This window comes from Megalopta genalis, chromosome 17 (genome assembly GCF_051020955.1).
Source record: "Megalopta genalis isolate 19385.01 chromosome 17, iyMegGena1_principal, whole genome shotgun sequence".
NCBI classification, from domain to species: domain Eukaryota; kingdom Metazoa; phylum Arthropoda; class Insecta; order Hymenoptera; family Halictidae; genus Megalopta; species Megalopta genalis.
In genome coordinates, this window is record NC_135029.1 from 2,612,942 (window position 1) to 2,637,295 (window position 24,354).

Consider the following 24,354-nt stretch of genomic DNA (forward strand, 5'->3'; position numbering starts at 1 on the left):
ACAAATTTTGAAGCATTACAGAAGCTTAGCATACATTATATTGCTCATTCTTAATATGTCAAAAGCCTGTTCCAAAAATTCTATGAATTACATACGTTGAATATGTATATATACAATAATTTATTATGTATTGAATCCTTTTATATATCACATATGTATGTATATTACATATCACTTTTTACATATATTTCTAATTTTTAATACTGTTAATATTGTTCAGTAAAACAGATAGTACTAAGTTTTGGAACAGTCTATAGTTTATGTGAATGAATAACGAAAATAGATTCAGTAGGTTTAGTATATAGTTTGCATCAGTACTCGTTATTCTTGTGAATTAGCAATCTTTGTTTACAGTGCGGACAGTGCACAGTTAAGACATATAATGTGTAAGAAACATGTATAGTCTTACCCTATCATCAATTTCTCCAATACCGACTTCATCATCATTCTCTCTGAAAAATAAAATTTTCGAATGTGTAACATATTCTAAATTAATTAATTCAAATATGTATAATTGATACATACTCCATGTTATTCTTATTTTCAGAGAAGATTCTAAGCAAGAATTCACCTTCCTCGTTAGGATCGAATGTACTCGGAACTATACAATACACACCGGGCGGCAATTTGAAACGGCATGTAACTTCTCGCAAGTTTATAAATGATGGCGATCTGGCCACTGACGCGTTGTATTTGAAAAAGTTGATGTCCAGTGGTTTGGGCAGTCGTTCAGGATACTCCAACTACAATTTATAAATTTACAATATAATTACTCTTTTGTAAGTGTTATGTATATATTAATACAAAGTATAATTAATTTCAATCAGGTGTTTACATTATTCTTTGCTTAAAGATTCAAGAAATAAACATCTTCGTAATTTTGATTTCCGTACATAAAAGAAAAGTTTGATCTTGCACAAATATCTAGAATCGATTTATGCAAGTTTACAACGAGGATGATTTGTATCAGTTAGATGCTTTTAAAAGAACACAAATTAATACTTTTGAACAGATTTTGAATATCTGTAAGCTAGTGATCTTCAGCAGTCAATCTTATTGAAAAATCGCTCGCTAAAATAATTAGTTTAAAATGGCTATAATTTTCCATGAAATTAAGGAAATTATTCAAATAACATACAATAGGAATCACATTTGGTATAAAGCAGTATTTAAATTATACGAATTGCTTGTATGAATTTTCAGTACGCACATGGTATATTGCGAATCCGATAGTAAGACAATCAGCGCCCATTCTCCTTTGTGCTCGTCTGTTCTTTTGCATTAACGCAACGATAACCGTACATTTATCGTCGTCTTCATCCGGATATTCTAACGTAATTCGATATTGTGGATTATGGTAGAATGTTTCTGAAAAGGGCCATGGAAGTTATATTTATTTCCGTCTTGGAGAAGTTAAATACGCAGAATGTACGAGCATAAAATTTGAATCACCTAAAAAGTTTCTGCAACCTCCAGCTGTGACACCTCGTACCCATTCTCCTTCAAACACACTCATTTCCCATTTCTTCTTACCAGCGTTTAACTCATTCTCGGTTAATGAATCAGGATTCAAGTTACATATTTCTAATTGCGTGAAGTATCGTGTGAAATCTTGAAATGACATCCAGAATTCGCCGTCCATGTCGAAGGTCAAGCCTAACTCATCCTTTTCGTGGTCGGGGATGAATCTCCATTCTGGTGACCTAACGAATCATAAGTTCCACAAATGAATCTTTATCACTTTTAGCACAATTTTCTGTCCATTATAAATATGTATAACAAGACTATGCATGCTATCAATTTCCGTTCTTAAACTGTAGAAAACTTAATTATTTAATTGAACAAATTTTGAAATGAACCAGCCTTTTTGTGTTGCGTGGATTTAAAAGAGCATATCTTACTTCATAATGTATCCAATAAGCTGACAATATGGACAAAATAAGTCGAAAAAGAAGAAAAATATTTTTTCATTTAAAGCTTCGTTTTCGAGAAAACTGAGTTGGAAGATGTGTCAAGTTCGCGTAGCTTTTACTATGACGAGAACTAGAATTGGTAAGTCATGATCAGACGCGTTATTTGATTCCTAGCTAATAGTATTATTTTTTTGACCTACTTCTTCTCGAAAACAGGACCTTGAATGAAAAAAATTTATTCTATATTTCCAACTTATATTTTTACGTAGAATCAGTACCTATCCGGTTGTACTACTAGTTATACGACAGTATAAAATCGCGTATAAAGGATAAAAGCTTTTGTATATCCTTGACGCAAGTTTAAAATTCGAATTTGAGGCATGCATCGATTCTACCTTATACTATAAGCTTCTATACTCAATTTAAGGAATGCCAAATGCTTTTAACGTTGCTAAACACTTCCCCATCATCCGGTGTGATTTTGTTAACTTACTGGTCGCTCCAGGGACCGTTCCATTCCGCTTCGTTGCCCCAAGGGTTTCTAATCCTAAGCAGAGGTATTTTGCCAAACTGATTCGGCGTTTGGATTTCCACGTACTTGACTCGCGTAATACTGTATGCATGGCCTTTGATAAGTCCTTGAGGCGTTTCCGCTTCCAATACATTCGGGTCAGGCTAAAATAGTAACAGATTTTATTTCCCCAGAAATTCAACAGACACTGACGAATTACAACATGTTATCGCATCGACCGTTCGGTTCTACCTCTATAGAACAACCCAATAACGAGTTCCTTTCGTAAGCCTTTAGCAAAATGCTGAACAGATTCGGTGGAGTCTCGTCCATTTGGTACATCTCGGTGACACCGCCCGTAAAATCCTCCATTGCCTCGCAAGTGGTTCCACCTTTTAATGCTTCGTACGAGCCATGGAGCTTTGCGTAAGCTTTTTCCAAAAGAGCGCTCCAGAACTCGTTGCTCTCAGCAGAACGTAGATACATTAATTCACCGTTGTGAGTCGGCAACCTATCGTCGACCACTACATCCACCCATCTACCATATTGCCAGAACCTGTTATACATTGAAAATATAAATATTAATATATATGTATTGAAACCTATGAAAGAACAGAAGAGAAAAGGGGAATAATTAAGGATGCCAAAGAAAATCGAATCAAGAAAGCTTTAGAGAATGGACGAGAGAGAGAGAGAGAGAGAGAGAGAGAGAGAGAGAGAGAGAGAGAACGAATGAACTGAATTAGTAACTAAATTTTATAAAAAAATAAGATAATATAAATCAAAGTGCAATTCTTATCTGTAGGGCTCGATAAAACATATTATTATATGTATATTTGAAAATATATATAAAATATCATGAATAAGTTCATACGAATATCCATAATGCAGAAATTGGTAAAAATATTGCAATTTTATCATACAAATCATACAAATTTAAAAGGCACCACACGATTTCGGAATACTTTTACTCTACAATGTTACAAATTTTGTATACAATTCAAGATTCACCAGGTTTCAAAAACCAGAATCGTATTTTTGGATTAGTTTCATTAAATACAACTGTGGATAGGGGTACAGTAGTCTCAGGCCTACTAAAGTCAGACATATCGTGTGCTATTCTAAATAAGAATTTAGAAATCAGTATTTGTGTACCATGTAGATATAAAGTGGTGCTTAGGTCTGGACAGATGCACACCTAATTATATAATAAGAAGAAAGACTTTGAGATATAAATTCAAAGCCGAAACAGCAAATAGAACAACCTTTGAGCAAGAAATAGAGCAGAGCAAAGGTAAGCTGACACTGAAGAAATGCTTGGTATAGAAGATTAAAAATCTTCAAAACGATATATCCAGAAAGGAGCATAAAAGCTCAAAATATGAAGGAGGAAGATGAGTGAAAAATTAAAGGAAAGGAAACAGAAATAGACAAATACTGCATGGGAAGATCCAATAAGTGGGCGAAATACAATAAGAGGTACAAGGAAATTGAATCACGCACGCAATTACCGGAGTACTTACAGAGAAAGGGAAAAATCCTGAATGAAATTGAAAGCAAGAACTAGATCTACGAATCTAGAGGAAAATCATAGATACTGGGAAAATGAGGAAAAGAGGAAGTGTACGCAATGCAATGAGACTTAGGAATAATAAACACCTTATTGGAAAATACAAGGAATTTTAAGCAGAACTGCTCTTGAATAGTTGCAGAGGAGAGCAATGAAAAGATGTTGAAATGGTGTAGAGTGCTGGAAAGGGAAAGGTAGGAATTGCAAAAGTTAGAAATGGGAAATGAGAAATAAAGAACAATACTAAAGAAGAACGAGCATTGAAATACAAAATTAAGAGAAACACAAATATAAGAAAGAGGGGATAAAAATAGAGCTATACACAAGTAAAGATATCATAGTAGAATATTATGTAGATTAGATTAGACTAATGTGGGTACGTAGTTTAACCGTGTAAAGTAATCGATTGTGAACGAGAAAAGAATGAATGAATGCTAAGTATGAATGTGAAAGATGTTAGATAAGTAACTAGTTTAAAATCGATTATTTGGGACACATCGAAACTAGCGTTCTTTAGTCCGATTAAGCGATTGTCTCAATTAAGTGAAGAGAACGAGAACTTTTTGATCAGATTCTATACTTCGAGTCTTGCCTCAAATAAACGACTGCCTCAATTAACACGTCGAATGCCGCGTCGGTCACATATGGGGGACACTAATTTTTACCAAGTTTTCATAATTCATTTTTATTATAATACCAGGATGATTAAGATGTAGAACAGTTAAAATACGATCCATTATGATCAATTTTAGCCTTCTAGTTTCAGTTTCATTGATCAAATTACTTAGATCGTGTGGGTATTTTTGGGGTTGATTCTCAGCATTTAACGTGTTAAATAAGCGGAATCTTCAGTATTTTTGGGGTCTCCACTCGAATTCGAGAAGAATTTCCCCACAATTTAGGTATTTTTCGTACATCTACGTTATTTACCTCATGTATTATTCTTTTTATTTAATTTATTATTTACTGACTCGAAATGTAATTTTTGTTTGTATTATGTAATATGGACACAATAATCTTTGTAACAGAAACAAATGCGTACGATAAAACGTACCACGCCAGGCTCTTCCCGTCGCTAATGACCTCGTAGCCAATGCGACTACACCCACGTACATACAATACGACTGATTGCTGCATTTGATATTAATTAATGTATGTTTCTATTGTTATACGTGCAGACTTGATAAATGAATGTTATTTTTAAGCGCATTTGAGTCACATAGGATTGTTTGAATGAACAAGTACTTTTTTTCTATGTTCCTCTGATACAAATAGGTTTTCCTGTACCTGAAGTGGAAAATACCAGCATAGTTTTCCTCAAAGCTCTGATCTTCCGGTACCACTTGGAAAAATAAGTTCGGATCCATGGTAAGGTTCGCAACGGCGGCGATTAGCCAACAGTCTCCTAATTCACCTTGCTGCACGTCGAATCTGGAGAAACCCTCCACGAACAGTTGAGGATTGTCTGTGATTTCCTACGATAAGGAATGCAAGCAACATATTCCGATAAAGTGCTATATAGTTCAAATTATATGCTTTAAGAAACTCTTATTAACCCCTTGCCATACCATTTTCATCGCAGTTACTGCGATTAGAAATTTTTCGATTGCAATAATTTCTTAGAAGGGAAAGAAAATTGATGCTTACACTGTGTGCCTAAATTTACTTGAATGTTTAAATATTGGTGACAAAAGATTCGAATTTTATTCCAATTTTAATGGACAGAATAACATCTGTACTCAATAAGTTATTACTGGAAATTTTTATGACGAGTCGGAGTATGGCAAGGGGTGAAAAATAAATTTATTTTACAGCTTCAAGACGTTGGTAAAACTAGAAAGTTAACACTAGAACCACCGAATCAGTAAAAATGACTGATTTCAGATTTTTTCTTTTACTAGACATTATAAAAATGTTTTTATGGGAAGCTTTTTGACATTTTTTTTTAATAATATTAATCGTAGAAAGTTTAAATAAATCCTGTCATTACTATATAACGATGTACATTTTTTTTAATCTCTTCATTATTCTTTCAAACTTTTTAAATTTTAGTAACTTTCTCAATTCCAATCATATTTGTTATATTTAGATTTCGGATTTTTTTTTTTATTGTATAACATACGAATTTTCCAAGTCAATTGGAAGCATTAGAATTGAAATAAATATTAACGTTTTCTTTCCGTAACTGTAACAAGTAGAGTGCAAATTTTATACATTTATTACAAAAATGAATAGATCGAATGCAAAGTAGTTAAGTTAAAAGTAGTGTAAGAATATTCGGAAATATTCTTCTGTTGGCACAATCTTGTACTTCACCTATTCAATGTTAATGTAAATTCATAGAATTCGCGGTGTAAAATTGCGTCATCTATGTATGGTTAACACGGCAATCTTATGTAAATTGAGAATATCTAGATATTACTGAAGTGTTGGTTAATATTGGCCCACATAAAATAGATAAAACGTCTACAACATAGATTCGACGTTACACTTGAATTCTACAGTGCAATATCTAGAGCAATACGATCACATTTCTACAATACAGTGAATTACGATGATATTCGGACACTTTTTAAAATGTAATAACTTCTTTAACATTTGATCAAATGATATGTTTCAATGGTGATAACTTGACCCCGTGTCAACCGATTTCGATACAGGGTGTTGTGTATGTATACATTAAGTTACCGGGGTCTTCAATGTGCATTGTTTAACTTTTTATTATAAGCTCGGACCAAAAACGTGAAGAAACAATTTTTTTGTTATTTTAAACAATTGGTATTTTTGCAAAAATTTGTTTGCTCACTGTGTAATAAACTATTCCCTTTAACGTCTCAAAAAATTCAAGTTATTTAGTCCAACTATAAAAAGGTTATCGCACTTTTAATATATTCCGTACAAATACTATGTTCACTTATTGTAGTTCGGTCACGATTTCTTACCATAGGCCTTCTCCATTCTATGTATCTGTCAGGTTTTCTCGAAAAATACAAGGACGAGTCTGCTGGCGGAAATTCGGGGTCTTCGAAAAGCGAGCCAGTAGCCAAACATTCTCGCCTGAGAGTATTGAAGTCTTGTACAGATCCTTGTGGCCTAAATCCAGAACCTCTCTCTCCTAGCTGAAAAACAGTATCACATTTTCCCGTAAAAAATTACACTGCTGCTGTAGTTACAGAAAAGAATAATATTATTTTTGCTCGATGTAGCTATGCGTGAATAATAGTAGCATACATTGTAGCAGGATTTTCCGATAAAATTTTTAATAGTTCTTATAGGCTTATCGTTGTACGGTTTTTTTTCTTTTTGGAATTTCGGCACAAGATTTGAATTTCCCTTGTTTATTGGGGCCGCCTTTGAATTCGGTGCAATTGGATTTTGAGGGAAAGTGTAAACCGTTGATCTTTTTAAATTATTTGTACTTCTTGTATCACTGCGTTCTAAGGTTGTCGATATTTTAAGAACCGCAACACCCTCTTTCATATAATTTGACAAACGGTTGTATGTGTATCGTCGCTCTTCCATTTCAATAGCACAATATGTATAATACACAGGTATTAGACGTTGTCTACAATATGTATAATATTAAGACCAAGCTCGGAGAAATATTAATTCGACTTTTCGTTATTTTCAATCTTGTGAAATGCTTCACTGAACTGTGGTAAAAAAACTGAACTATACACCACTGCAGATGGAAGTGTACTGCTATAGATATTTTCAGTTTAAACTTATCTATTGCGGTACTGCAATATTATGACCGGACGTGTACCGACCACATTTAGTTTAGATTATCAATATGACATGCTATAAGATAAGAGAATCGAATGATAATGAAACAAATAGATAATATGTAACGATGTTATAAAAATTGTAAATATCATAAAATCTGCTATTTGTTCTATTAACTGGAAATAGATAAGACGTTTCTAGGAAGAGACATATTTGTGTGTGGATGTATTTTCTTAAATATTCATTTACAATGTATAAAGAAAGAGAACCAGAGCACATTTTAGCATGCTTTTTATTAAACAATTGATCCGAACAAAAGTTGCAAAAATTGTAGGCTACTGAACATATCTCAATCTGTCTCAGTTTTCCCCGTTATTTTACTTCAAAACGAGAAATTTAAGTGATTTTATACTTCTTAAAAATATTTAATGCTTCGCGAAATAATAAAGATCAAATCATAAATTCAATCGTAATTATTAAATGCATACAAAATAAATTTACAAACGTAGTTTTAAATAAATTCAAATAATGGCTTTTGTTTTCTTTTTTGCTTCTATTCTAGAACCTTTACCATTTGTTTTATAGAGATATTTGATAAATTGAAATATCAAAATAAAAAGAGAAAATATTATAGCTTCTTTTTAATTCTTTATTTAATATTTTATTATTTGTAGATGCAAGAGTTGTGAAAAATGTGAAGGTGCCTAGCGTTCCTTGTAAACCGTAGTTGCATTGTTCAGAAGCGGTAAGGCAATTACAGAGAATAATGAACACAATTCTGCCATAGCCTCATTAGCTCCCGGTTGAATTCTTCTTGCTGCCTTTTTTATTGCTCATTTCTCCTCTAGGCATAAACGACTTAGAGACACGATTTTGATGAGCTTTTAGCATGGGATAGGACTCGCAAAAAATACTTAACGTGTATTTTTTTGTCGATTATAGCCCACATTACAGGAGTAAAAACAGCTTGTAAAGTTATAGTTGAAAAATCTTATTGAGTTTCTCGGAAAGCATTAGATGCGGACAAAAATTTCAAAGTGTAATTTGTGGGTTTTTCAACAACGAATCTTTCGGTCTGTACATATTTTCGGTAAGCTAAACAAACTTATTAAAAATTATCTTCTTTTTGCTAAATTCTTTAATAAAATGTAATGACTTTCTACCAAACATTCGATACTGTATAATTTACGTTTCTGAATAAAAGATAAGGAGAAGTTCAAATAGTAGTTCCACTGTCACAACAAATGTACAGTAGAATCTTATCTAAATCTACGATGAATAGGTTTTACAGGTAAGCTAAGTCGTTCAATTTAAGTCGATCCACAAATCTGTAAGAATTTAATCTAGTACTGTAACAAAATTATGATTATGTTTTCTTAACACCTATATCTGGTTCGAATAATCGAGATTCTACTAAATTACTTAATTTTATATGAAATTTTTAAGTGAATGAATGAATTTTTAAGTATACACTTAAACTACCGAGATCTACAAAATGCATTGATTAAATTTTCGTTATAGGTTCAGATAAAAAAATTGAGAAATATCATTTTGTTATTTTTTATTATTCCAACCAATTGCGATTTTTCTGCAAATCGTTTTGCTCATTGTCTAGTAAACTAATCCTTCTGACGTCATAACAAAATTCAAGTCATTTGGTCCAGTTTTATAAATGTTATTCCGTTTTAAAGGGTGCACGCATATTTTCCTTACCGAGTGTATATTCGAAGAATGACAATGTATTTGAATTGACATTGATTATTTGGAAACAAATAATTTCTAAAATATTAGTCAATCCTAGATTAATAAATTATTACTGTAATCGCATACAATCAATCTGTGTGGTCTCCAAATATTTTATCGGATCGCCTTACTCAAGATCCGGTGACTAACATGGATTAGTGGTCGCTCATTACAAGCGTTTGTACAGTCATCAGAAATATCGATCTCCTTGGAGTAACCGATCCTTCGTTATAAATATATTCTTGTACCAAATATCTGTCTACTTTTATTGTGTATTTACTAAATCTACGATCGTTCACACCAGTTTCGTAATATCCGCACTCACGAAATGATAAGAGTGGTTTACGTATACAGATTGCGTCTCTGTGTTCGTTTTATGATTGCATAAGTATCGCATAAGTATTGCATAAGTATAGTAATATGGAATTCGAATTAATTCATTCTTTAAGCAGATTGATAACTAGACTGCGGATTTTAAACACTTATGACAAAAATGAATACGCGAGTATTTTCACAGTCAGGTATTGCTACATTGTTTCCAACTCATTACAATTATTAAAAGAGATACATTTTCATCCAACTTATGTTTCATATAATTCGCTTAGACAAGTTTTTGTGCAAATCAATGCATCTTTGTATTCTCTTCAAAAAAGTATTAACACGTTTCGTGCCGAGCTTTTTTTACTCGAATCTTCACACTTTGATATTTTACTAAAACTTGATGTATTACGTGCAATTATTAATTCTCGTACACATAACAACGTAACAAAAACTTATCAACGCCCATTCTTGCGGTGGAAATTGATTCTTCGGTTCTAAATTTCTTGTAAACAATTTGTTCAGTTCACTAAGTAAACATGCAAGTGTGTACCATCGATGGTACACGTGGCACGGAACGTGTTAAGGTACTTCAGAGTCGAAAATTGATTAGTTCAGACGTTATGGTTTTTGTTTCGAACACTATGTATGTACATACATATAAGCGAAACGCTTATGTGAGACGTTTAAAATTCTTATGATAAGTGAATTGCAAAAGCATTAGTCTGCGAAGTCTAACAGGTGAATTTTAGATTAACCAAATGGACGACTCTTGTCTTGAACGCGTTCTCAACGCACGTGCGATGAATGAATACGGGAGTACGTGACGCACGCTGTGAGTATTTTGTTCAATCATAATTCTAGCAAACATCTCGCACGAGATAAAGAATGCGTACGCGATCGCGTACAATCGAGATGTTGCAACTAAAAAGTCAACGTCAACGTTCTCATCGTCATCGACCTTAATAATGATCGTTTCTATTCGATCGATGCACACGTCCTGTCCATTATGTCTTAAGCACAATTTTCCTTTGAACATAAATTTTGTTATGTTGACTGAGTTTCGTATCATTTGACACTTTTAGCACACGCCTAGCATTTTAAAACTGCTGCTTACTAAAGCTACAAAATTCAATACTGTAAGAATTATAATAGCGTTAAATTGAAAAAAGAAAGAAATGTTTCTAACATGTTCTTTTATTTGAGTTTCTGGGAAGAGTTGAAGTAGCAAAATGATGGATGCTTTGACGTACAGCATAAATATTTTTAGCGACTGGTTTCACCCTTCGTTGAAGCTCGACGAAAAGCATACCGAAAATGTCCAATTCTTTTACTTTAATACTGCACAGTTTCTGATCTGACAATGAGTCAAAAGAAAATTAACAATTTCACATGCGTTTGAAAAAGCAGATTTTAAGATAATATAGATTTTAAGATAATATAAAGCATACAGATAATAAAAGTTTATTTCAAACAAAATATAGCATGCGTATAAAACATAAATGGCAATACTCGTATATCATCTGGTTGTGTTCCTACCAAATGCAGTAGCTTGTTTAGGTATGCATTAGTGTTTCCAAAACTCTTCAAAATCTGCCAAATTGCATGTTTTAAAAGATGTTTAAAGTACGAAGGAATTGTTAACGAAGAAAATGATTAATACTATTGTCTATAGTCAGGATCAACTGTACAAATAATATCAATGCCATAACAATGAGAAATAATTAGTCATACTCTTATCGAGAGAGAGAGAGAGAGAGAGAGAGAGAGAGAGAGAGAGAGAGAGAGAGAGAGAGAGAGAGAGAGAGAGAGATATCATTATTGGATTATATATATCACAATACAGTATAAAGTTACTATTATTTGAAAGTATAAAATAAAAATGCTGAGGTATGTGTCATGTTAATCGATTGTTGGTATCATTTTCAATGTGAACAATGGCTAAATTAATTTATGACACATATTCATGGTATGACTTTATTCATTAGATGATTAAAACGTGAAACACGTACGTGGCATTATTGCGTAGATAGATCCACGTATCGAATTCAATGAAGATGAGAAGATTAAAGTAATCCTATTAGACTGCCTCGGGAGTATAATTTTCAGGGAGTTCCGTATGAGTGCATACACGTGATCCACTTAACTTCAATTTGAGGAACGCAGTTTCCTGCTTCGATGAGTATGACGTTACGATAGGTCACGGGCACACGATGAAATACGTATAGTGAAACAGCTGTTTCCAGAGAAGTATTTATATGTACAGTAATTTCTTCCTAATTTGCGCTCATATTGCGCATAAAAATGGACAATTTTGGAAGAGGAGATACGATTATTCGAGCCTCGCGGCTCGTCTTTACAGTTACCGATTGTCAACAATTATAAAAACGAGACGCAAGACTCCAATAATCGTATCTCCTCTTTCCAAATTGTCCATTTTTGTGTGCATTCTGAGCGCGAATTAGGAAGAAATTACTGTACCATCCTCACTCGATCATAAAAATATTCGGATGATTTTCATTGCAAAAATATTCCATCACTAGATGATTTAAATGTGCAAAATTAGAACAATTTCAAACTGAAAATTCGTGTCTTTTAGATTATGTCTTTTGTTGTACCATTAATTGAAGCATATCACAGTTTGTTGAAAACATTTCTTTTGAAATAATTACTGACAGTACTCTATCGTTCTTGTGTCAGTCTTTTCCAATTTCTTCTTTTTAAAAATGTTTATTGTAAAAAGTTTATTAATTTTACATTTGCCCTTCTGCAGAAATAAAATGTTTCCTCTCAATACCAACTCCTTTACGTCATGTATAATTGCGTTATATATTCTAAATATGTATGTGTATAATTTTTGCACGTTTCTATCTAGAGGTATATTATAATATATTTCTATAATTTTATTGTCATTTATATTTGTTTAACGTCGTTCTATGTTTATCTTGTATAATATAAATCCTTGAACAGCATGCAAATATTTAAATAAATTCGAAAAGACAAGGCCATATTGAGTATTGCATATTTCTAATTTTTGCATACTGATATTTAATAATCACATTAATGGATAAAGTGTTAACATAAATTTTAAATATATCTAATTGTCCAGCTAGTATGATGAAAACAAATAAAAAATGGTAAAAAAATATTATTTTATTTACCGAAGATGTGCTATTTACATCAGATTGTATAAGCACACTTCTATGTTATGTTTAACAAAATATGTAAATGAGTTCTTAAAAGATCATTTTATTTTACCACTTATTTTAAAAGAAATTATATTAGAAAAGAATCTTACCAAGATTGTAAAGGAAAATATTGAGAAAATGAGCAAATACTCTTAGTTTAGTGAATATCATTTTCTCTTTATTTATATTTGATGCATTGGCTTATCTAATATTTGTAGTAATAGATAAAATACTATAAGTACTTAAGTACTGATAATATGCGTCAATAGATATTATACATAAGAACAGTAAATCTTTACTCATTTAACAAGATAACTGATGCATTTAAAGCCCCCGTTTTCAGTTATTGATATCAATAAAAAAATGTAATTTTTGTAGCACAACAAAGCATTTTCTTTTATATCGTACCCTAATTTTAATTTCTCACTAGTGATATTTACTTCTATAATTACATGGGTAATATGTTTATCATACCGAAATTCATCGGAAATTTTTTATTAAAAGTTTATATATACTTCGTTATTTATATGATTTGAGTTTTATTTTATTTTTATTTAAGAAATTAACAATATGTGTAAAGTTCTCGATGTACACGACATAGTAATTACGTAAATGATGCTATAAAAAAATACTATTCTCAATTATTAATCAAATTTCCGCCTAGCAAACTTAGTATTGCCTAATATTTTAATTAAATTAACTGATATTACCATAATTTGATTTCCTTTTATGAACAAAATGTATTTCATAATAAAAAAAAAAAAATTTTAGAATATATCCTCACATTCAATATACTTTTGTATAATTCGAAAGAATTTTATTAATTCTTTATAATGCATTATTTTCCATAGATTAACTATTTTAACTATTTTATGACATGAGTCGATATTAATAGCCATCGATCGGTTCTTGTTGCTTCAAACCAAGCATCGTCGCATATCTTCGAGGAGTTTCGAAATATTGCGATAAGCGATTTTAGAGGCTATTCAGATAGTCCATATTCGACAAAAGCTGTCGAAAACAAGTTTTTCTACAAAAACCAGTAATCTGACCAATGTTACAACTATTAAAACTGCGTCATCGGCGAAACGATCCAATGAGTCTTGCCGCTCACGATTTATCCGCGTATAGTAAGAGTAGCAGAAACCCCATTTACATGGATTTCACATGTTAAATGCCACGTCGGTTACCGGTGTCTAGCAATAATAAATATGCAGTGGGTGGAGAAGATGCAGTGAACTCGTAAAGTTTATTTAGACACCTGCAGGGGATCGTTTTTCACGGATATTTCCTCGAAGACATTTAAAACGGAAATATCTCGAAACTGGTCTGACACGCGGGAAGCTACAACTGAAATGCGATTTCCATTAGTTTTCCTTTACATATATCCTCTAGGTAAGACTGTTATTATCTCCTTCACAACTTCAGACAATCCATATCAAAATCAGAAAGCCGGTGTTTCCACGTTCAGTTGAAAACTGTCACACGTATCTTAACTTAGCTCTCTGTAGTGGATAATTTCTGAGATAAAAACAACCATAATCTTTCATTGAATATTATCAATTGGGAGTTAAGGAAATATAATTGATTATTTTCGGCCTTCATAAAATCTGTGATAAAAGGTAATCTCAATTATCATACCAATAATATTCTCTCGATCTTACTGCTGTACCATATTGTATACCAGTGAGTTACAAAGGGTTAAATTTAGTTTCTGCTACTGTCACTTGAAAAACAAGTGCGCCTAACAACACATTGTGTTCGAGACATGGGTCTGGTTGCGAGATGCTTTCAGGCTCGCCGCATAATAAATATTGGTCCTCGTGTGAATGGTGTTGCGAGCTCGCTGTTTTTTCGTCCATTGACTAATACCCAAACTGCGACTTAGCGCGCAACGGAAATGAGGAGGCAAGTAAAATTAGCTTGAGCTAGCGATGATCGTGTTAAGGACGCGTACCACTTTGATGTTGAAAAGCGACGGGAGGAACCGTTTGACTTCAACGGCCGCCTTAACGAAGATGTCATCGAGCGGAGCCGAGCTCCCATCGCCGTAGTAACTCATCTTCCACGTGAATTACGCCTTGACCAGCTCGATCGCGATCACCACAGATCACCACGTTCCGGGGTCGAAAATATCCACGCGATTAGACCAATTCGATTTAGGCTAGGGTAGCGTACCCGACAAAATTCGAGCGACACTCGGATTCGATTCTCCACGCGATTCAACACCACGGATATAGAACCGTTACATTGACAAGTCTGGAGCCACGAGCTGAGCTCATTCTCCCATTACCCTCACTCATGTCACGTTGCGCGCGGTCTGACTAAACGCACGCCATTGTTCTGCGATCTTTTTTCTCTCTTCGATTTTTCTGGAGCGAATGTTACATGTTTCTAGAAACCGCGGCATGATCGATTGCATGATAAGTTGACATAATTCCGTCGTTTCGAGACACATGTATTGTCGTGCTCGCAACCGCCGGCATGAACGAGCATGTGCAAGTATGTGTTTACGCTCGGACTTCGGCCGAACTCGAGTTTCCTCGGCTTCACGCTAGCGTAATGTGTTCCTAACTTCTCAGTCTATAATAAAGCACGTGATGTAGCGCGAGTTTTTAAAGTTGGATTCGACAAATTATGGATACAGTTACATATAAATCGCGGTGAAACATGTAAAAGAGCTACTACACAAGTTATCTCGTAATAGATAATCCGGTCACTTCTGTCAACTATAAGTTACATCGTAGACAGCGATGTTGTGTATAAATAAATCGCGTAGAAAAATACTAATATTTACGTAGCAAATAAATGCATTTTATGGCCTGTGAACGTTACAAACAGTCGTGCATGATCAGAACATTTATACTGATAAAGAATATCAAAGTATACAATTGTATGAACAATATAGGTCGGAACCATTTTACTTAGGTGTACAGTTGTACTCAGCGTGTTAAATGAATGCTCTCGGAAATTTAAATTTGCTTTTTGAAGTCGCTATATATCATCGTAAGATGCCGAGAAATGGGAGGTTTTACAGTGCATATTCAGGATACGGTTACTTTCCATTATTGAAACTTATTTTCCGAATAAATGAAAAATGAAATTATTCTATCAGGAGTTTTGTCCGGAACACGATTGTCCTTCTCCGGTCGGTGTGCACGCGGCATAACAGAATACGCGCACCCCATCTGTGAGATGTAACACGATTTAATTCGGGCGCGGCGTTTCAAATTTCAGTAATGTTATAGTGTCCCAAGTTCCGATCAACGTTATTACATAATCCATGTAACACCGGAACGTTGATCTTGTTCTGATCACGAGGGACACAAAGACACCGGAACGCCTTTTATGGTCAAAAGTCGTGGTAGCACAGAAGAACATCAATACTCACTTGCTCTTTCTTCGCTGCCTGTCGCACGAATTCAGGTTCAACCACTTCTGGTTTCCATCCGTAAGAGGGAAAGTTGGTCATTTTGACTTAACTACGATCTCAGCGTATCCAGGATTCTGAAATGTCCCGCTGCGTTAGAGTCTTTTATAGCGCTGCAGTTGCGCATGGAGGTGAAGCAAATTCGCTGGGTTTCCCGCAACAAAATAAGGAAATAGGCAAGTAGTGTTCTTCCTACAACGTCGGCTAATTCGAAACGATAATAAGGATCCTCTCGATCCGGAGCACTCTGCCACGTCTGTCTGGCGAACCGACACCTGACGCACTGCCACGAATTTTGTTAAAGTGTACCCATAGTTTTGTACGCGATTCCCTGACTCTCCGTCCACTTAGTAGATAGGAAATTCCCTGTCCTTGAGCTGCGTCACAAATTGAACTTGTAACGTTGAACCTTCCGGCTCGGCGCTAGTTGAACGTTCATTAGACTGCGACGGAACGGATGACGAACAACCGACTGATTCAGCGGCGTCTACTTTAATATCTGATAGTTATGTATACATTACGTTGCGAGATATAGTTCACCTCGTGTGGTTTTTGCAGTTTCGTAACTGGTTTAGTCGACGTTGACGTGTTCAATCGTTAACCAATAAACAAAGACATTGTTGATGCTATCGCTGTAGAATTTAAATGCAATTTGTGGTTTCTTCTCTTTAAAATTAGCAAACTGTACGTTGACTAAATATTAAATCTTCTCGAAAATAAAACACCTCGTTTAGAATAGAACAATGATCGAGCACGTATACAACGTTACTGTTTATCGCGAACGTCTCTACCATGACTTTATATTAATCGTATAGTCATTTGTTCAGTTTACAATTTTCTGATTCTGAAATTTTTTTAAATTAATAGAGAAGGATCAAACTTCGTCTCACTGCAAGCGACATCTTCAAAAAGAATTGTTCGAAGTCCGTGCATTCTGTCAAACTTGGCAATTTGTAATATGACAAACATGACCTCAGATTTAAAGGTTTACAGTGGCGAGGGCGCATCGAATTTAAGATCAAGAGACATTATCTTAAAGTAGAGGTTTCAAGCTTTAATTTAAAAAATGTCATCATCCTACCATTTTCTCTGGAGTTATCTTCAGTCAAAGATGGTCAATTTTTATGCTATAATTTTGAGTAAATTGACTAAATCGAATTTCTCGAAATGTTTTCAATTTGTTTAAAAAATTAAGAGACCAAGGAGAAACTGGCGTTAACCAATGCGATTTATTGTAAAGTAATACGAAGTGAAAATAAGGAAATTAATGTCCATGAGTTTAGTGAAATTGCTACGTTTTATTTCATTTTTAGGAAGCTATCTTTCCTACAAACTGGTGCGTCCTAACACGAGTCAAAAATAATCCTTTATTATTACCAATTCGGTATTCGTGTTAGTGTCTGATATGTACCTTGAGTCATTTATATCTCTCCGTAATTCACAGGAAATCGTATTCTTAAAAGTAGTGATATGACAATGCACGGTCTATTTTCCTAACTTATCTTTATACACTGTGATGCGTCAATGTGTACAATATTTATTGGACTGGAATAATAAAATAATATACTATTTCAACGAAAACGAAAACGCAATATAGAAAAATCAGCTCAGATGTAATCGGCTGCGATAAAACATAATTGAACGAAACTATTTTTGTACGAATATTAGAACTCAATTCTCTTGAAAGCTATAACTCATACGAACAATGTTATTTGTAATATAAAAATTTGAAACATTTAAACTTTTCACTAAACTTTCATTACTTTTCATTTATTTTTTCGAACATTTTACTAAATTTTTAACATCTTGCTAAACATTCGCATCTTAATAAATATAACGTCATGTTTTATATGTTTTCTAAATAATTTTTGGTTAATTTGAAGTTCAGAGGCATCAAGCCTTAAGAAGATAAACGAAAGTGAGCTATAAACTGATTTCAAGGTTCAACTTTCAAACTTGGTCATCCATATCTCCGCCTTGACTTTGGCCCAGATACCAGTTACGAAACCATATACGGGTTTCCGAAATCTTCAGCTTGCACCATATTTGTACATTTCTTTATCTGACCACGCGCGAACCTCCCAGATATTATTTTTGGCTTAATCATTTCGTACAGCATTAATAAGCTTCGTTCAGATGATTCTGTAATGTTTTTATCGAATACTCTATTCTAATACATTTTTATGGGTGTTGAATATGTCAATTATTAAAAGCAGTGACTGCACTCTATCTTGTTTGATATATTTGTTTTTTTTTGTTTTTTAATCGTACATATCTAGAACAGTCGAAATTCAATTTTTTATTCTAAAATCAAATTTTATATTTTACTTAGGTGCCATAACTCTGTCAAGGTTGTGTCATTCTACTGATAATGAAATCGCACAGATTTTTATTATGCAGATCGAAATTATGTTTCACAAAGGTCGTGAAAATTAAAATTAATGATGCTAGAAGCGAGTCTGACCTTGAGATATGAACACTGATGGATAAAACAAAAGAAGAATTGAAGTGAGGAAAAGAGGATAACGAAACTGTCTGTTCGAAGTTAATTTCATTTATTCTATAAAAATAAACTATAACAAATTATTTATTAGATTTCCAATAATTTTTTCGATTTGACAATTTAAAAACGTAATTTCGAACACAATTCCTTCTGCATATTCATCAGCGAGACAATATAAACATTCATAACTTGGCAACGTCTGAGACAACTCACTGGTGTTTCAAAGATACCATTGTGTAACATCTCTTGGCCATATAATTAGCATTAAATTAAGTATAATAAACACAATTAAATTGAAACAAAGGGTCTTGGCATTCTCTTGCCTTTATTTATTTCGTTCATTTTTTTCGTCTTTACTTAAGGTCAGATCTTTAATTTGCATTTGCGTGTCTTTCATGATATATAATTTTAATCTTTTTATAAAAATCTGCGTGACTTTACCGGTTATCAATTAAATAGTATTCTTTGCTAATGTACAAAGGTGTCAAACTGTATCAATTCAGACTGTCTGAACTCAGGTTACTTGCATGTCGAAGAAATCTAAATTGTTCAACGCCAAACCACTTTTCACGATCAATGTCAGGGATATTATTTCAAACGAAACATGGCGCAGTGGACATGGAACTATGGCGAGTTTAAATTATTTATTGAGTTATATTGATCTTTTATATACATTTGCAATTAAGAGATTAATTTTACAGTTTTGAAAATTAAAAAAAATTCTTATTTCGAAAACTTTTCCTTCGCAGTCAGGAGTTTTAAATTAAGATAATATACGCGATCGTATCTTTGAAGTGTTTACCTGTAAAGTAAGTCTAGCCACACGATGTAGTTTAAAATTAACCTCGTTATGAGTTGCTGAAGGTGCAGTGTGCTTTAGTTTAAGTTTATAATAGCGTGCCGTCTATACGTTATTCCACACATTATCTCGACTCGTTGTAAAATAAGAACATTTTCATAGTTGTCGCTATCATGAAGATCATTTTACAATTGAGAAGTTTAATACAATAAATTAACTTTTATTATCAAATCAAAAAATATTCAGTTTAATATCTGCCAAGTAATTTTCGAGATCGAAATTCATAAGCAGAGCGTGTTCTCATAAAAATGTGGAACCAGAGAAATCATTACCGTCCCTGACATCATCCGCATAAAGTAATTTCAACATGGAATTATTTCTACAAATCGGCCGTCCGAAACAATTTTATTCATTTTATTAAGCTGTTCACAGTTTCATTTCTCAAAATTCTGGTGCTGTGCGTCAGATATTGATACGAACGGAAACATATGTTACCCCGGACATGTTCGATAAAAAAATTCTAATCAAACCAAATGTTATTTATGTCCAAAAAAAATGTTGTTTATGCGTAAGTCAGAAGTGTAAAGAGAAGTTTTTGTATTGTAAACGTGTAAGTATCTAAAGTGGTATCTAAGTATCTAAAAGTGGTATCAATATATAAAACTACAGTAATGAATTAAATAATATTACATAAACTAGAAAAATATTGTATCTAGATTAACCCGAGAAAGATAACCTACGTCGCAGAGGCGCCTGCGAAATAAACAACTGACTGCACCGTTTTCATAGAGGTCTAGTGATTTAAGTTTAAAATTACTTAAAATATAAAAAAATATAATATAAATGCATTTTATTTTGACAATAATGCCAAACCTTTAAAATGACTAGATTAACTTAAATAAATATCCATTGTTAGTATAAAATTGACGCCTTAGAAAAGCATGCGCCTCTGAAGCGTATGGTTATCTTTTACGTACGTTGTCATATGGTTATCTTTCTAGGGTTAAGAATGTTTATATGTAGCATTAAAATAGTAAAAGACTGCACGAAAGGCTAATTTTTTGAGAACATGCGACTATCCGTTAAAGATGATTCTAATAATCTACCGTTTACTATGGAGTAGACATACTACAGCAATTGTTGCTCCATCACGCTACCATCATTGTAACACTTTGACAGCAGTTGTAACACTACGTACATATACCGCAGATAAGGAATGTATGTATCGATCGGAAGTCACACCCCTTTAAGGTGCGCCAATACCCTCGCGATGTCAAGGTTACTATGATACGAAGCCGAGTTCTCACCCTATATATCTCCGATGAACCACTGGTTTAAACAAATGTCTTCGCTCGAAGATAATAAGGCTTATGATTGAATACAATCACTTTTGTCAACGCGTGAAACAGATCTGGTTCTTTTATTATTGTTGGTCTCGCGGCACATCACTTTGTAAAATCAATGAAGCTTAATCATTAATTCTCGTGCAACCGAAAATTCGTGGCGAACGGTCCCGCAGCCTTCTCCTGGGACACGTCTTCGAGGCCGGAAAGCAGACGAAACACTAACCGATATGCCCTAAAAGATAAATGTCTGGAACGAATGCATCCCCCCGCTCAATGGGCGACCATGTCCGCGTCGGCGTCTCGGCACAAACGAAACAGCTATAGTACGCGCGGTATCGCATCGTATATGAGTGTATATCCAGATGTATACGGCAACCTTTCAAGCTTTGCAGATGTTTGGTACCGATTTGATGATGGCGGTGGTCGAGATGATTTTTATACCGGCCAGGGTGAATGTATCTTAAAGGAGGAAACATCTCGAGGCAACGTAGTAAAGGCGACCTTCGTTTGACAAGGGGAACTGGAATGTCCGGAATGATTTCTTACAGTTAAGCTACAGATGCTTGTACTTTTGTAGCTTCAAAAAATTAACGAGAACAGGATGTGGCGGTACAGAATTTCTTTTTGGTAGTTTCAGGATATTTTCATTTAGCATTTTCGACATATAGCATCTTTTATTTAGCATGTTCGGATAATCGAGATTCTACTGCGTAAAGCCATTTATTCCACTATAAATACGATCTTGTTTGCAGAACTGTGTATGTTGCATTATGATTCACAAAATGCGAAGAATTAAAGGAAGACGTATTATAGTTAACGTCTTGCACCATGATTTCTTTCACAGCCACGTTGATAGCATATTTTTGTACGAAGAATGTCATTTTTCTTTTTAGTAGAAGATTTTGAATCTAGTCTACTAAATATGATTGTTTATTAGTCTTTTCTAATTCGAACAAATTTGTTTCTATTGTTATCATTAACAAAGGAATAAAAGTAAACGAAGACATGCGAGAAACAAAAATTCACTTGTTCTATTAGGGAAATTGTTAACACTTAAATGCCGAAAATTGATCTGAAAAATGAATCTAGAAAGTCAAAATTTATCATAATAAATGGTATTTTAATTCTTTTGTATCCTAAAGATCCTAATAAAATTCGGTTTGTTTGAATATATTACGATCAAAATAAATGTTGAAAACTAATAAAAAGTTAGTGTCGCCTATATGTAACCGACGTACAAGAAATCGTAATGAAAGGAATTAATACCGCACAGGCTTTTTAATATGAATATGTGGTAGTTCTTGTAATTTGAAGAATTACTTGTGGGTAGTTTTTATATATTAATTTATAAAAGCAGACACTAAATTTGCTGTTTTCATTCATTCATTGTGGTTTCTGAGAAGGTAAGTGTGAGGCTTATTGTTGTACAATTATTAAGGCCACTTTATGTTGCTTTGTGTATTCGTACCCGTTATAAATGTATAAACTCAGCAGTCCATTCGTAAGTCATTTATGTATGTATTCATGTTATGCGCGAAGGAATATAGATACACTTTTTAAACTATTCTTGCTATGTTATTTTGTATTCCAAAAAATGGCATTTAAATGTACGTTGAATATGCATGTGATTCGGGGTAGTCTGGCTGACGTCCGTTACATTTCGATTCTAGTGAAAAAAAACGTTTTGATATACAAACAACATTTTTATTAATTGGATATGATATAGAAGTGTTAATATCATACACTGAAAAACAAGTAGTCATCTTCCTTTCTTAAAAATAGTTCTGCTTTTAATTTGTTCCTTTGGAATTTTGAAAGAAATATTACTCTTAGGAGTTTGTTTAAGAAAGTTTATCGTGGAACAGATGTTTTACAATTTTTATAATTTTCTTAAAAAAAAGATGCCATAAGAAAAACATAAACGAGATTTGAACTGTAAACTGTGTAAGTAAATGTAACAAACAAATAATATATTTAGAATATAATATATGGAATAGAATATAGAACATAATATATAACAATATATTTAGAATTTCTGTATAAAATGAAACTTCTACTTTCAAGTTCTTATGGAAACTTGAAGTGCGAGAATGTTTTGTAAAAGATTTCACGGCCTATGTTTTAAATGGAACCTATTAAAAAGCCCCATAGCTCTTTCGAGCCCCGATTAAAATAGCTTAATGAGATTGTGTAGGACGAAAATAGTGCCTCACAGTAATTTATTGTTAACTGTTAATCATATCAGGATGCGTAACGCTACATATGGGCCTTGTGTGTGAGAATTGTAAACATCCCTAATTTTATTATTATATTTGTTTGAACATTTTACACAAATATAGCAGAAACTTGTCAGCAAATTTATTTCACAGTCCTGCAAAGCGACAGAAGGAAAACCTTTGCGAAACGACGTATACATTAGGTAGAATATTTTTCGGTTCGCGAAAAATTCTAGAATTCAAAGTTAGCGTGATACTTGGAAGTCAGATCGTAATAACGGTACTATATTTAAATTTGTAACGGGAACCGCTGTTCACGCTTTCTTCTTGGCAAAGTGCGCGTGTTTTTCGGTTTTCCTTATCGTGAATTCAGTATTTTTCAAAAGAAGAACCAGCTATAAGTGATCGAAGCACGTAATTTGTTTTTACAAAGCTATATGGCAAATACAGATTTTCAGATTTTATAAGTTTAATTTAGAGAGTTTGATTTTAAATGTTCGTCAATTCATTAATCGATATTGGACTCATTGTATTATATTAATTAGGAAACAATAGAAATTGATTTTTTAACACTTTGTTGTTTTAAAATCTAAGATCAATAGCTGAAAATTTCTCAAAAATATTGTTAAAATAATTTCATTCATAATCGAACAAATGATTTGAACTAATAGTATGTAACAAGATCTCTTGAAATTGTTATTTAAAAGAAAATTGAGCTCCGTTTACATATAACTCAATCATTAAAAATCTTATTAATAGGTCTCATCTTTTGTTGTCTTTGTTTCATTAAGATCCAGGCTTTACACGCGATAAATATTTGATAGAGATCGCGCCAATAAACTGTCGGCGCGATAAAGTACGAAGATAAAAATAGTATAATCGAGTGAAACGTATGATCCATTTTGTTTCAACCGCGATCTATTGCCACATCTCGTCTAATAGTTTACGTGCGCAGATGTTCTCGGAACATGCGTTTGGCAGGGGAGAATAATGTAGAGTTTTGCAACTGCCTTCGTTGTGGATTGATAGCACGAAATTTATTTTCAAGTTTCGAGATCGATGGTCTCACTGACATGATTCTTGATTAGTCG

General features: G+C 33.4%; 1 protein-coding gene across 10 annotated transcripts in view; it reads right to left on the reverse strand.

Moving 5' to 3' along the window:
* Positions 1 to 24,354, reverse strand: part of CalpA (calpain A) — a 33,926-nt gene that overhangs the window by 6,906 nt on the left and 2,666 nt on the right. The window contains exons 1-10 of one of the 10 annotated variants that reach the window (XM_033474674.2): positions 21,009 to 21,269; positions 16,361 to 16,476; positions 6,937 to 7,113; positions 5,282 to 5,469; positions 2,677 to 2,980; positions 2,407 to 2,588; positions 1,453 to 1,703; positions 1,211 to 1,368; positions 526 to 743; positions 410 to 452 (exon numbers count right to left, since the gene is read on the reverse strand). In XM_033474674.2, the coding sequence (XP_033330565.2) occupies positions 410 to 452; positions 526 to 743; positions 1,211 to 1,368; positions 1,453 to 1,703; positions 2,407 to 2,588; positions 2,677 to 2,980; positions 5,282 to 5,469; positions 6,937 to 7,113; positions 16,361 to 16,441 (1,602 nt within the window). In that variant the 5' untranslated portion in view covers positions 16,442 to 16,476; positions 21,009 to 21,269. Of the gene's footprint in view, positions 1 to 409; positions 453 to 525; positions 744 to 1,210; positions 1,369 to 1,452; positions 1,704 to 2,406; positions 2,589 to 2,676; positions 2,981 to 5,281; positions 5,470 to 6,936; positions 7,114 to 7,225; positions 7,678 to 14,926; positions 15,384 to 16,360; positions 16,477 to 20,807; positions 20,933 to 21,008; positions 21,270 to 24,354 lie in introns of those variants that run through there. The other 9 variants (XM_033474675.2, XM_033474673.2, XM_076527174.1 and 6 more) reach the window with 9 other exon arrangements.